At 47.4% G+C, this 13,701-nt stretch overlaps 1 protein-coding gene across 2 annotated transcripts; it reads right to left on the bottom strand.

Annotated features, from left to right (window-relative positions):
• Positions 1 to 82: 82 nt before the first annotated feature.
• On the bottom strand, positions 83 to 12,420 carry SPG21 (SPG21 abhydrolase domain containing, maspardin). Of its 2 annotated transcripts, none has more exons than XM_054214759.1 (9): positions 12,280 to 12,420; positions 8,711 to 8,804; positions 4,482 to 4,643; positions 3,556 to 3,636; positions 2,813 to 2,958; positions 2,191 to 2,299; positions 1,608 to 1,715; positions 1,079 to 1,219; positions 83 to 750 (listed from the first exon to the last, which is right to left on the bottom strand). In XM_054214759.1, the coding sequence occupies exons 2-9, from the start codon at positions 8,771 to 8,773 to the stop codon at positions 628 to 630; spliced, it is 933 nt and encodes a 310-aa protein (XP_054070734.1). In that variant the 5' UTR covers positions 8,774 to 8,804; positions 12,280 to 12,420; the 3' UTR covers positions 83 to 627. The 2 variants fall into 2 exon arrangements, with proteins under 2 accessions (XP_054070734.1, XP_054070736.1); XM_054214761.1 differs by lacking the exon at positions 12,280 to 12,420 and adding an exon at positions 12,098 to 12,116.
• Positions 12,421 to 13,701: the final 1,281 nt, after the last annotated feature.

Genomic DNA, 13,701 nt, shown 5'->3' with positions numbered 1-13,701 from the left:
CGCTGCTCTTCTCGTGTAGTCAGAACGAGCAACGCTTACTGAAATTGAAGTTTTATTGAAAACCATTTTAACAGCAAGAAAGTTAAAAATTCAAACGCTTTATTTCAAATAGAAGCTAACTTAAACACAACATATGAAGCAAATAAGTGATGGCAACGTTGGCACTTAAACATCTTTTAAACCAAATATTCAACAAAAATATATGTCAGCTTATAAGTACACAATCTGCGTGTGGCAATATATACAGCCCAGTGAAAAATATAAAAAGAAATACTGTTCTGCTTAAGAACATGATAGTGAAGACTTTGGTAGCAAAAACGTCTTTGTTTTTAAAACTGTTGTCTTGAAAGATGCTTCCTTGAATTCAAAGACTAAAAATTAAACAGCTCTATCCCATTATACTGCTGGAGGTTTACAGCTCTATCCCATTATACTGCTGGAGGTTTACAGCTCTATCCCATTATACTGCTGGAGGTTTCTGTCCGTGGGTCGTTCACCGACTGTTGATCCTGTTGGAATCACACAGTGATCATCGGCTAACGCAAGGAAAAAGGCAGAGTGGGAACAGTTGATTGTACACAGGAAGACCACCAAACTGATTCCTCATTGTCACCAGCACTCCAAAACCTACTGCTCGTCCTGCTCGTTGCTGGTGTGAAGACTGATCTTCTGGACTTCCAGCTCTTCTGCGCTGACCATGGAGGGATCGATGGCTGCGTACCGGGTACCGTGGAACTGCAGCAAATGGATCTGTTGGACACAAAAAATAACACTGAAACAGGTGTAGAAGCATCAGGTTTGGGTAAACCGGAAACATTCCTTACAAGTAATTTTTGTGAGGATGAGATCACAGCTCTGGAGTACAAGAGCTCAGAGAGAGGACAGAGAAAATGGGAAACAGCCAAGCCCCCAAAGCCCTCCATGACCATGGCTGCTCCCAGCCCTGCCCTGCTCTATGGCAATCTGGCAGCCAGGAGCTCAGGCGGGTTAAGAAACAAGAGCGAGCCCAGGAAAGGAGTTTCCTCCTGCTCTTCTGGCTAAAGGCATTCCTAGATTGGGTTTGAATGCAGAGACTCACCTGAATATAGAGGTTGACCTCAGCACTCCTGCAGAGATAGGGGAAGTTGCCTCCTGTTTTGAGATGAGCTCTTCTGGCATTAGGATAAAGCTTATACATTTCTTCTTTTGCTTCAGTCGAAAGCGCGCTTTGGTCAAACACCTATGTAACAAGTCATAGCGGTTAGTTCTGAATCTAATCTGATTTTGCTCATTAAATCAGACTGGATAGATGCTGCTCCTAGAAGCAATTCTCAGCTCCTCTGTGGAACAGCGTTAATGAAATGGAAAACAAGCAAAGACATCAGGCATCAACAGCTAGAAAGCTAATGCTGTGATATGTAAACGCATGGCTGGGTCACTGCACAGAATACCCGATTAATAATGTAACACAGAAGAATCACGGTGTTGCCCAGTCAGTAGGCAGCTTATCTAATTGTAAAGTTAGATGCTGCAAATATTTATGAAGTTGTTAACAGAATAGCCAGACCCCACCCGCCAAGGGGAGGAAACAGTGTTTAAATAAAAGGATTACGTTGAGATTAACTTACATCCATGATGGTTACAGGGATGTCTCGAATTTTATGAGGTTCTACATAGGAGTTCTGGCAGTTGAGGGTTAATCTTGAAGCGAGCTCGCTCTGGCCCAGACTCTCCAGCTTTCAGTAGAGAGAAACAGTGATTAACACCACATTTCAGTGAAGGAAGTTAATGCAATATTAACAATACAGCCAAAGAGAAGATAGTTTTAAAAGGAACATGACTGCGCTTCAGATGAAGATTATAGTTCCAATTTAGTATCTCTCTGCACGAGACAAATGCTTAAAACATGGTGCATTAGTTGCTCCTGCCTCCAGAGCATGGTCTAGGGACATGTCCCAGCACTTTCTCCTCTTCTCCCTCAGGTTCTTCACTGCTTCTCTTCTCATCTCACAAACAGAGCTGTGAGGCAGAGGGTCACAGCATCGGTTAAATTGCCAGGGCTGTGACAGCCACCACCCGCTCAGGATCCGCTCCTTACTCCTCCCTTCCGGGGAAGTAAATGAAGAAAGCAGCAGAAATACTGCAGTCTCTTAATGAGTAAACCTTCTAGAGAGATTCACATCGCAGCCATCGGCGCACACAGCTACCTACCCTGTCCACCATGAAATCAATCCCATCCGCCATTTCAGGATCTAGAGGACCAGATGCAAAGTTCCCAAGGACAATTTTTTTCAGCATAAAAGCAGGCATCAGCCAAAAGCTAAAATAGAAAAAAATGCGACAATCTTCAAGCAGCCAGGACTCCAACATTAAGATGCTTTGTTGTAAGCGCTCCCTTTCCTCACACGGACTTTGCACTTTAACTTCAAATGAAATTCTGAAGCAGTTTTAAGAGCAGAGAAATGGAAAACCCGGCAGCGAGGTGCCTGAAATGCTCCGGGAAGCTGTTAGTCTTACATCGCAAGAGCGTATTTTAAACACGGTGAATAACACTTTTCCCCACTCTAAATGGTTTTGATAGAAAACAGGCCGAGTTCTTAAATCTGACCACAGAGGATCACAGGATGACTCGTCTGTCAAATTCCACGCTCCCAATTGTGAAAATTTCCATTTTCCTCGTGGCGTGGCTTTAAAAGTCACAAGTATTCCATCCCACACCTCCCTCACCCAGGCTGCAGTCGGGTTAGACACGTGTCCAACCACATCAGCATCACATTTCATTACAAAAAAAATCAATGCCACGGGTCTGATCGCTTGTCTCAGTCTTCCTTACCTGTTTGCTGTCCATGTCTGGTTGAAGATAGACGTGTCGCTAAAGGAATTACACAGGATCAGAGACTGAACTCTCGGGGATTTGTGTGTGTATTCAGCAAATTTTTGAGCCAGGAAGCCTCCCAGAGAGGCTCCAAAAAGGTGAACCTAATTCAAGAAAAGCAAACAACCAAACAGATCATGTTACACTTGTGAAAGAAGTGACCTCTAAGCACAACGTTTTGTTACAAAAATAGGTCATGGAAGCTGCACCCTGTCCTCGTAACCCGTTCTTAGAAGAATCAAACTCTTCCGTTCAGCTTCTGGTTTTATGTGTGACACGAACGTGATAAATACTGAAAAAAGGAAGTGCTTCCAGGTCACAGTTCAAATTTCTGTGTGCTCATCAAGCTTAAGAAAAAACCCCAAACGTTTCACTTTGTCTTCAATAGCTATTCCAAGCCAACTTTATTGGGGTACTCCGTACTACATGAGTTAGGGAGGATGACTTCCACGGGATCTCATGAAAAGCTAGTTAACCAATACAATTTAATAAGGTTGAACTTAGACCAAGTATGACAATTTTCAAGGGTATTCGTCCTTCAAAAATGAACTTGTTTTAACAGTAAAATCGCAACGCAGCCTCTTTATTTATAGGCTACATTTTTGTGTCGTATTTTATACACTTGCTCTTAACTGAGACTCTTTCAAACATTGGGTTTTTATTGCAACTACACAGCCATTTCCCCGTCTCGGAGCACTCACTTTGTCCAGCTGAAGGTGGTCTAACAGTTTTCTGAATCCATCACAGAACTCAAGGTGATCCCAGTACACCGGGTACTGCAACTAAAATAATAAGAAGTTAGAAAAAGCTGGTCTTTGACCAGTACCTGGCAGCTGAGCGCTTGAAAGTCACACCAATTCTCACTTTAAAGGTTTCAAGACCACAACCTGCCTCTCCTGTACCATGAGGCTGCAGCTCCTGAGCAAGGTCCCTGCAGGCAGAGGGTGCGAGCACCTCCCCTTCGCTTGCACAAAAATACACAACTGAAAGCACGGCAGAGCAAGTTTGTTGGGGAAAGTGCAGCATTGCTTCATCTGTAATCAATGGGAGGAGAGGCTGGAATGATTTTTCAGCGATTTCATAGCACATAAAGTTGGCAGGTACAGAAAATATTAACTGCTGCTAGAGATACAGCAGTACTCCTGAAGCCATAGGGTTTGGCAGAAACATTGTACAAATAAATTGTTTCAGTTCAGCTCAGGAACTGAAAAGACAGAAAACAGCATGCTGTTGGGATTTTAAGGAGCGACTTTGAATTTGCAGCTAGGCAGGCTAAGAACCCAGTTATCCACCATCCCTAAGGCAACCACAGAAACCCTGAACTAACCCATACACTTGCCTCACGGCTAACAAAGATCCAGCTGGAGGTGTCCAGGGCACACAAGGGAGCAAACAGACCGAGAAGTTAATAACGTGTACGCACAAGGCTGTGGGTAAACAGTGCCATAAACGTACAGCAGATTTCAGCCTGGATCTGCAGGCTGCATACTCTGGAATACAACTTAAAATCAGGTTTTTTTGGGATTCTCCTTAGTCAACACTAAGACGTTCATCTTCATTGTCCAACCTCTGATGAGAGCAACAAGCACAAATACACTAATTCGGACACAGGACTGAGAATACTCACAGCGATAACTCTGTAGCCCCATCCAGTCAGTGCCAAAATTTGCTGGAAAAACACATCTGCAGTTCCACTTACAGGAGGGAGAAATATGAGCGGGCACCGAATGCTCCTAGGTCCCGCATCATACAGTGACCAGACTTTACTGTCATCATCGTCTACTATTATCTGGAAAAAAAGAGAGGCACGGGGGGGAGAAAAAACACACAAGACAAATGAGGTTCTTCAGCCAGCTTCCAGGATTGCTTCTACAAAATTTCTGTCATCTAGTCAATATAATATTCAAGACCCCTTTGAACAACACCATCTTGTACTCCTCTTTGCAATAGCTTTCTTCTCAAAGGCTGTTCACTAACTGGAATTACAATGTTTGTGTGAATATTGCTGGAAACAGAAGTGCTGGTTTTACAGTGAGGGACTGCACTTCAGAAATTACACCCAGAAAAAAATAATCTCTCTTCCTTTCTGAGGAAATGCTGTTAACCGAAGTTTGCAATGCTTTGCTCTGGATTTCAACTCCGAGTGCCTTAGTCAGAACGACAGTTCATCTGGATCTGAAAATTCATACAGAAATAAATCACGGGGACAGCAAGACTGTGCCCCAAAGGATCAGATTTATGCAATATTCCACACGCAGAAAAATATGCTTGGGAAAGGAGCCACCGTGCCATGGCCCGGGGGAGAGACCCAGGAGGTCAGTTCTAGGTACTGAGAACAACAGCTGTAGGCTGGAAAAAGCACTGCCCCCTGGGGCAGCTTTATAAACAACCATCGACATCTGCATTCCCTGGACAAAAAGAGGTTACAGGGCCGGACACATGCAAGCCTACTGAATTAAGCAGCTAACACCACAAATTATTGATCTCAAACAGTTATAGCCTGCTGCCAGAAACACAGACACACACAACTCCCAAAGCAGCACTACAAAGCTGACCTGGAAAGAAAAACGCTTCCATCATCTGGCAGCATCTCGGGAGCATCTGGAGTGCCTGGGACACACGGTTGGCTGATGGAGATTATCCACGTGTGAGCTGCTTAACGAGCAGCTCCTCATACAGCGCCCAACTTGGGACAGAAGCTAGAAGTCCTAGCACAATTAGTATCTCTGAAGGTACAGGAATTAGGTAAAGGTCTTCTCTTCTAGCAATGCGGGAGCCTGACTTGTTTTTGCAGGCCTGCTCTACCAGCAAACTGTTGTGTATATTTAGGATGCTCTTTCAACCCTCCACAGCCCAGCAAAAGTGTGCGGCTCGTAGCAGACCAATAAACACAAACCTCTGGGGAAAGCCTGCGTCACACAGCGGGAATTCATCTCCTCTCTGTCAAGATTTTATAGCTTTTTGAATAGCAATATGCAAGCACAACTCGCTTTTCCATCACCGCAGTTAAGCTTCTCAGCGAGTCAGAGAACAGGGTATCACAAATCAGATTTGCTTGACTAAAAAAAATCTGTCTGTAATAAAGCCAGTATTTCAGGCTCTGAGATCGTGTGAGAAATCACATGATGCTGTTGTTTTGTAAAGTCTTTATAAAAAAAGAAAAGAAAAAAAAAAAAAAAAGAAGGATTGCATACCAGAGCTTCCAGACCACTGAAACCATTTTAAAATAAACCTTGCACAAAAGTCCTCCCAACCCCTGCAACAACAATCCTTTGCAGACAACTCGAGCTGCGGCCTCACTGTTTTGGAGCTGTTACTCCATCGGTAACTTCAGATCAGTTCAGGGTAGGTGTCAGTGACTACTACAAACTTTTCCTCTAGGAACATTTCCAGAGGTGAAATCATAAAACCAAAGTTAGCTCATGTCAAGGGAACTGAGGCTGAGAGAGAGAACGTTTCTTTCCTTGAGCCCAACAAGGAATCACTGGGTTTAGACAATTGTTCTATTTGATTTCTAGCCACACGCCGGATAGTTTAACTCCAGCTCCAAAACAAGGCTAAGCGCTGTGTAAGCGGACATCAGCGTGGTTAACTGCTGATTTGGTACGTCACCAGCCTTTTTGCTGTTCTGGTGGATCAAGCAAGATCGCCTACGGTTTACAGAGAGGGTAAAATCTGCACCGCATTGAAACAAAGGACAGAACTTCCCCCTTGAGTTGAGCAGAGCCAGGGTGTCCTCTGCTGAAGACTTTTAGGAAGGACTTATTTAAGACACCACGCAGCGTATGCAAACAGAGGCTGACAGGCAAAGCTAAAGGCTTAGTTTAAAAATGTTATTTTCTGTGCTGTACTTCCTATATCTGCCAAGAGTAGGAAGGGCGATGAAGCCGTGCATTTCCTGCTCCTGTTATCTCAGCCTGTTTTCAAACAAACCGCTCCGGCTCCGCTTCCTTCGGTCGATCTGACAGCAGTAGCGATGGTTGGTCATTCCTTCTCTGTACTGCACATGCTTTGCCTATACTTTTGGGGGGATAACGCAAGCAAATGTATTCCTAAAGACTGCTTCAGAGATTAAATACATCTTCAAATTGTGCCTTTCTTTTCTCCTCTCTCCAGAAAGCAGGATTAGTTTGTTTATTTCTACCTTCTTCATACCCCACAATTATCACTGTCGCATCACTTTACTTTTGAGTAGGCTGAATCACTCAAGGGATTCCCCAGTCTGAAGGTCACCAGGTCAACAGCAGCTTCAGTTTACACATCCCCATTTCTGAAATCCTGAGTAGTCAGCAGCAGCTGAAGGCAGTGGCCCCTGGCAGCGAGCTGCAGCGTCACACAGTCCCCACGGCAGCACCAACGCGTTCTGTTGTAACCACAACCTCCATCTCCTTTCATTTACCGCACTGCGTCCCATAACGCAGCGCCTCAGAGCACCCACATGTCCTTCTGCTGAAATGCTGCCTCCTGGCTTTGCTGAGGCATTGCCTGGAGGCAATGGCACAAATAGACCCAGCAGATCCGGTACTGGCCAGAAACAGAGAGAAGCTGGACAGCCAGAGCCTAGACAACGCATGCATAATCAACAGCAATGGATCTTTCTTATTTACAGAAGACACAAACTGGCAAAAATGAACGAGAAACCCTGAATGGGAAATCCTACAGCCCTTCCACAATGGTAATTTCTTAAAGAAAGCTACACGCCACTCAGTGGAAATAACGCTAGGCACATTTAAGTCTTGTTCCTTAGGTTTGGGGACACAGTCCCTTTCAAGCGGCCCAATGGCAATCAACTTACTGTGCTAAGAGGTACTGCTCCTCTCACCTCTGCTGCCAGCACCATCCCCGTGTTCCTGCAGCCCGCAGAGCCATCCACAACAGGGAACTGAACCAGGTGGAAGCCAGCACAAAAACAAACCATAAAACACCCCCAAGCAAGACAGGTCACTGACTCTGCTCAGCTTGTATGGTTACGTGAGTGACCATGTTGTGGGAGCAGCAGGCTGGGGTGTAAAGGCAAGACTGTCCTTCACTCTGGCAGGAGTCCGGGCTGCTGCCGCAGGTTAGTCTGTAACCACAGCCTCAGCAAGCCTCATCTGCACAGCCACATGCAAGAGAGTGCCCAGATCAGGAGCTGCATTCTAGTACTGTACTCCATGCCCTCTGCCACTCAGGATGTAGAGAGAAGTTGGAGCACTGCACACCTCAAACACTCTTGTGTGGTTCAGTGAAAGGAAGTGGAGAAATCCAAGCAAGAGGAGAAAGTGGTTGGACAGTTTGATTAAGCAGAAGACATCTAAAGGACACACAGCGGAAGAAACCGTTTGTTTTTTTCCACTGTGGTTAAGGCATCTTTCCACTCTCAGGAACATTGCGTGCAGCCCAACTGCTGAGAAGTTGCCTTCAGGTGCTCTGCTTCAGCCTGAGGATGAAGGGTAGGAATGGCAGAGGTGGCTCTGGCAGCACAGCCGCGTGGCAGCCGGGTCAGTCACCCTGCCCTGGTGCAGCACACGCAGGCAGCTCCGTGAGAGGCCACACATGTGGTCCCCAGCACAAGCTATTTTCTCCAAGTCTCCTCCTCAGGCATGGCTGGCATCAGGATATCAGGTACTGCTGCTGTAGCTCACAACCGCGAGCCTCTGCTCCCCACCATCGTGTGTGGAAGTGACCTCTAAGAAGCACGTGAAAATTGAGAGCGTGCTTTCATGCACCCATATGACATATGGGACAACCCTTCAGGAGATCAGCCAGGTCACTAGCACAGCCACAACCGTTCTGCATTAACCGAACAGCTTAGTCTCCCCCACTGCAAAGCAAGAGGAGACATCTCACCCACAAGTCAATCACAGCCGTACATACCTTTTTAAGAGGAACTGTGCTTCTGAACCAGTTATAGTCAGGAGAGACTTTAATCTCTCCCATGATGTTTAGAAAAAATTCAGTTTAGGTCAGCCTGAAAGAGAGAGACAAAGTCAGAAATCAATACAAGAGCTTTACCGCAGGCAGCACGCAAAAGCTGCTCTGTGTACATAAAGCATTTGCAGGGCCAGTTTGCTCTTATCAGTTGATTGTACTACCCCTGACTTGCGCCAAGTTTACTTATCCTCAGTTTTCATCACAAACCATTTAATTATTCTCCCAAGAGACAATCACCTGACTGCCTTACTGTACCAGCCTTGTTACAAAATGATGATGCTTTTGCAACAGCATTCCCGCGTAACAAGCTGTAGACAACTGCGTTGCAGGCTTTAAGCGGCTTAAAAAGCTAAAGCACGCTTTCAGTTTGTTTTTAATTTATAAAGCACTCCAAGTTTAAATCTAATAAGTATTCATACAATTCACTCTGCAGTTCAGACAATAGACTTACATTATTTCACCAAACTACTGCCTAAGTATTCACACCACGTTCTCCCATCTCAGCATAACTGACCCAAAGGAATCCCAAAGCGCATCAGGAACACCACCTGATCTGAGGCTTCATTTACAGAAGAGCTCTGAAGTTTCAGTTCTACCCACACAGAAGCTGCCCCTTGTCAGGAGTCACCAACAAAGACATCTCTGAAGCACACCCATTAATACAGAACAAATCGATTCAGAGTTGGGTCCACACAGAAACACCGCTAATTCACTCTCAAGTCAGAATGCCCTAGCAGAGATAATGACCACGTCTTACAATACTCCACTCATTTGTAATAAACACTTGGGTAACTTGTAGATTTAACTTTTTTTTTTAAAGCAGAGAGAGCCCATTAGCTTCCAGTTCTACAACAGATGGTATCAAACAGTTTGGAAGCTTGCAGGCTCAATAGCTTTACCCTGAAAGCCAACTGCCTCAGGAGATTATTTTCATGCATTCACACACAGCACCGAGCATAATGAAACAAAGCAACTTTTACTCTTGTTACTTAACAGTTGCCAAGTATAAATCAATAGGTTTTGTTTCTTAATTCTTCATAAAATAAGACCTTGGTGTGTTCTGCGAGTCCCTCCAATTCGTTTCTCCCTGCAGGAAAGCTGCTGGCATGCAGATTTAACTACCTGATTGGGTTACAGCTGGATTAACAGTTATGTACAATTTCCTCATCTTTCAGTCTTCATTTGCCATTTTCCAAGTACAGAAAACATGAACTTTAAAAGGGGAAGTACTTTCTAAATTGCAAGACAACACACATCTTCCACAGAGCAGGCGATACACCTCTCGTGTCTAAGGAGGGTGTTAGAGGTAGCACTCAGCTGTGTGGCCATTGTTTCAATTTTGCATGGCTTTGTTTTGGGGCCAGCATCAACTATTCTGCTCTTTGTCATCGTCCGGCAGCAGGTAAATTTACAGAGGTAAAAAACATCTATTCCACCAGCCTGTGAGGCAGAGCAGGCACAAAAAGGCATTACTGGATCAAGGGGGACAGCTGGTCACTAGAGAAAGGAAACAGCAGTTTAGTCTACAAATTCCTTTCTATAACCACGCATTAACTGGTCATCAAAAAGCTATTCAGTAAGCCACAGTTACAGCAGAAATAAAAAATTACAGCAAATGCCTTAAAACAACACGTTCTCTTTGTGTATTACATTACAGCGGGGCCAAGAAACACAAGTCATGCTCAGGGCCTCGCTACGCTAGGCACTGCGCAAATAGAAAGGCGCAGGAGAGGGAGACTTTCTGCTAATAATTCTGGTTGCCATAACGGGTCAGCAAGCTCTTCCCGCTGTGATCACCTCTCTTTTTCTGTCACCTGAGTCTTTCAGCGCCGTTAAGCTAATTTGCGGGCTGGCAGATCACTTGGGAGCAGGAAACTGTCTATCATTAGACTAGGTAAGGAACAGGCATGGATGCAGATGAACTTTCTTCTGTCAGCGTCCCTCGGCTCACACCAGAGCAGGTTAAGAGTCCATCTGCAGCCTAGATTTTGAGCTTCCCAGTTCACCTGCAAATCTGCGACGGAAATTGCTGGTCACCAGGACTCAGGCTGGTTTCTACCAGCTCCTTTCCTGTACCTATTAAGGTGCATCTGCGAGCCCTACGCCTAAGGATTGCTCCTTTTTTAAAGCAATAGTAAATGTTTTTTCTTTGATTATAGATGTTTTTTTCTGAAGTCAATGCCCTATTACTGAATTTTTTTTTCCCCCTTGGCACAGAAGTGAGGCATTAAATTTGCACGCACAAACATTTGTGTCAACAACTACATGCTCTTCCAGCCACAGAAAAGCTGAACCATGAACACGAAACAGGGAACCAGCCACCCAAGGTAACTCAAATCACAAAGAACCTGATTCTGTTTATGACCGAGCCTCTAAAGACCCACGTTTCATTTTCAGGAAAACCAAACAACATGAAGGACTCTAACCTCTTAAAACTAATTCCCCTAAAGGAAGAATCACCTAGGGATGTGTTCAGAGCACTTGATAATATTCTTCTTGTGAGTTATTCCCACTACATTAGTAACACTTTCCACTTGTTATTGATTTAGAAGGGTTTTGTTCCTCCCACTAGAGAGGAAGCCCTGCCAGAGCAGATTAGATGAGTTCTTCTTCCTTGCGCCTTGTCTGTGTGAGCCGGGGCCACCGCGCAACCGCTCTCCTGCTGCGCTGGCCACGCAGCGCCCACTCCCATGGGCCAAGAGACCTGAATCAGCAACACTCTCACCAAAAGCCGACTATGGGCAAACACCAGGAGATGCAGAGGAAATTCCAGGGCTACGGGTGCTTTATGAACATCAAACAGAGGCAATAAGGGAAAAGAGTTGGGATAACTGGGCACCTTCCCCTCTCCACCAGTGGTGTTCCCACCAGGCTGCCCACGACCCCAGCCCCTCCTCCATCCCTCCTCCCTGACTGCAGCCGACTCCCCGAGCTTTGTGGGGAGCAGCGGGCAAAACCCCGCTCAGCACTCCCAGCCCAGGCTCTCCTCTCAGCAGCACAGGCTGCGGCAGCCCCTTCCCCCGAGAGCCGCCCCGGGGAGATGAACACCCAGCGCAGGGGTGGGCTGAGCTTTGGGCTCCCTGCGGGGCTGAGTCCCAAGCCAGACACCGCACGGCCCGGGGCCCCTCAGGGGCCGTGATACGCGTCCTCCCCCATCCTGACGTCTCCTCATGGACCCCCGACCCCTCAGGGAGAGCCTCGTCCAGCGGTAATGCTGTCCCAGGGCCTGAGAGGACCCCCCCAGACTCTTCAGGGCCACACCCCCTCGCTCTTCTCAGAGCCCACCCGGCCCCTCAGTGCTTCCCCCTCCCCAGTCTCCTCAGGACCCACCTGGGCCATCAGTGCTCCCCCCTCTCCGGTCTCCTCACGGCCCACTCGTCCCCTCAGTGCTCCCCCCTCCCCGGTCTCCTCAGGGCCCACCCGGCCCCTCAGGGCCCCCTCCCCGCTCCAGGGCCCCGAGGAGAGGGGCAGGCCTGTCTCCGCAGCGGCGTCCCCCCGCCTACCCCCCTCACCGGGACGCCGGACCGCCGCTCTCCTCCTCCCCCGGCGCGCCCAAGCGGGGGCACCCGCCGCCGGCCGCTACTTCCGGGTGCTGCCCCCGCGCCGGCCACGTGACGGCGGGGAGGAGCGCGGGCGAAGCGGAAGAGCAAGCAGCCGCCATTACTGCCGAGGCGGAAGTAAGTGGCCCCGGCGCCATCGCTACCGAGGCGGAGGTCACGTGGCACCGCTGCGGAGCGGTGATTGGTCGGCGGGGTGCGAGGGGCCGCGGCCGCCATTAGCGCTCCTCAGGCGGGACAGTATGAGGAGTGGGAGGCTGCGGTTGCTGCGCTGCTCGGCCAGATCTTGACAGAAATGGGCTTTAACAGAGCAAAAAAGCACAGCAGCTGTCTGGTGGTGCTTTATTCTGCTCTCTACCGCTTTTCTGCTTGGCGCAGGCGTCTCTGCGAGCTGCCACTGCCATCCAGCGGGAGAGAGTGACGGTTTTTTTTGAGATATGTGAGAAATCCCGAGTGGTTTCAGTGAAAACCTCGGTGAGTGGAACAGCGTGTGTTTAAGTCAGGCTCTTACTTTTAATATAGTAGGTTTTATCCTGCTCCCCCAACCTAGCTGTTTTGCAGTGCTTGTTTTTCTAATACAAAACCTGAGTTTTTCCATTTGCTAAGTCTATTCAGACAGTTTATTTTTAAGAAACTAAGTTTAAGGCCATGGTAAAACGCAGGTTATACCAGATTGGCAGGTGCCCGGCTATAGGTGGTGGTGTTAAACCTGTGTTTTAGAAGGAATAAAGGGGCAGCTCCTCGAGGAGGGCGACAGGTGACATGTCCCTGTCTCGGAGTCATTCCTCTAATGAGCAGTTGGCATCAATTAGCGTTGTTTAATTAGTACGGGACAAACAGGAGGTGAGTGGATAGAAACAGTGATGTCGGTTGTAGGCATGTTCTCCCTGAGATACGTCTAAAGGACACGTTTGATTAGATAAATGTACATATTTATACATAATGCTGTCCCCTGGCTGTGGATCGCCCCGTGACACGAGGCAGCGTTTTTCTCACTCTCCTTAAGTTGCTTTGTTTCGCTTAAAAGTTTTCAAGCTGCTGTTTCAGTTTGGGTTTTTTTTTTTCCACAAAAGTATTTTAAAAAAAAACCCAAAACATTTCTGGGATGTAAGGAGAAACATTTTTCTCACGTTGTGTTTAGGAAGCGGAATTAAATCGCCGAAATTCGGAGCCGAGGGGAGGCTGAGGGAGACGCGGGGGCAGTCGCCGCACGGACTACATTTCCCATGGTGCACCGCGGCGGGGCCGCCGGCATCCCTCACACCCTGTGACTGCAACTCCCACGGTGCCTCGCGCGGCATCCAGGAGAGCGGCGGGCACGGCGTCCCGCGCGCTGCCCGCTGGGAGCGGTAGTCCGGCTGGGTGTGCGTGGTGACG

The sequence above is a fragment of the Rissa tridactyla genome, chromosome 9, assembly GCF_028500815.1.
Source record: "Rissa tridactyla isolate bRisTri1 chromosome 9, bRisTri1.patW.cur.20221130, whole genome shotgun sequence".
Taxonomy (NCBI): Eukaryota; Metazoa; Chordata; class Aves; order Charadriiformes; family Laridae; genus Rissa; species Rissa tridactyla.
Note: the sequence above shows the minus strand (reverse complement) of the source record. Positions and strands in the feature narration are given on the sequence as shown.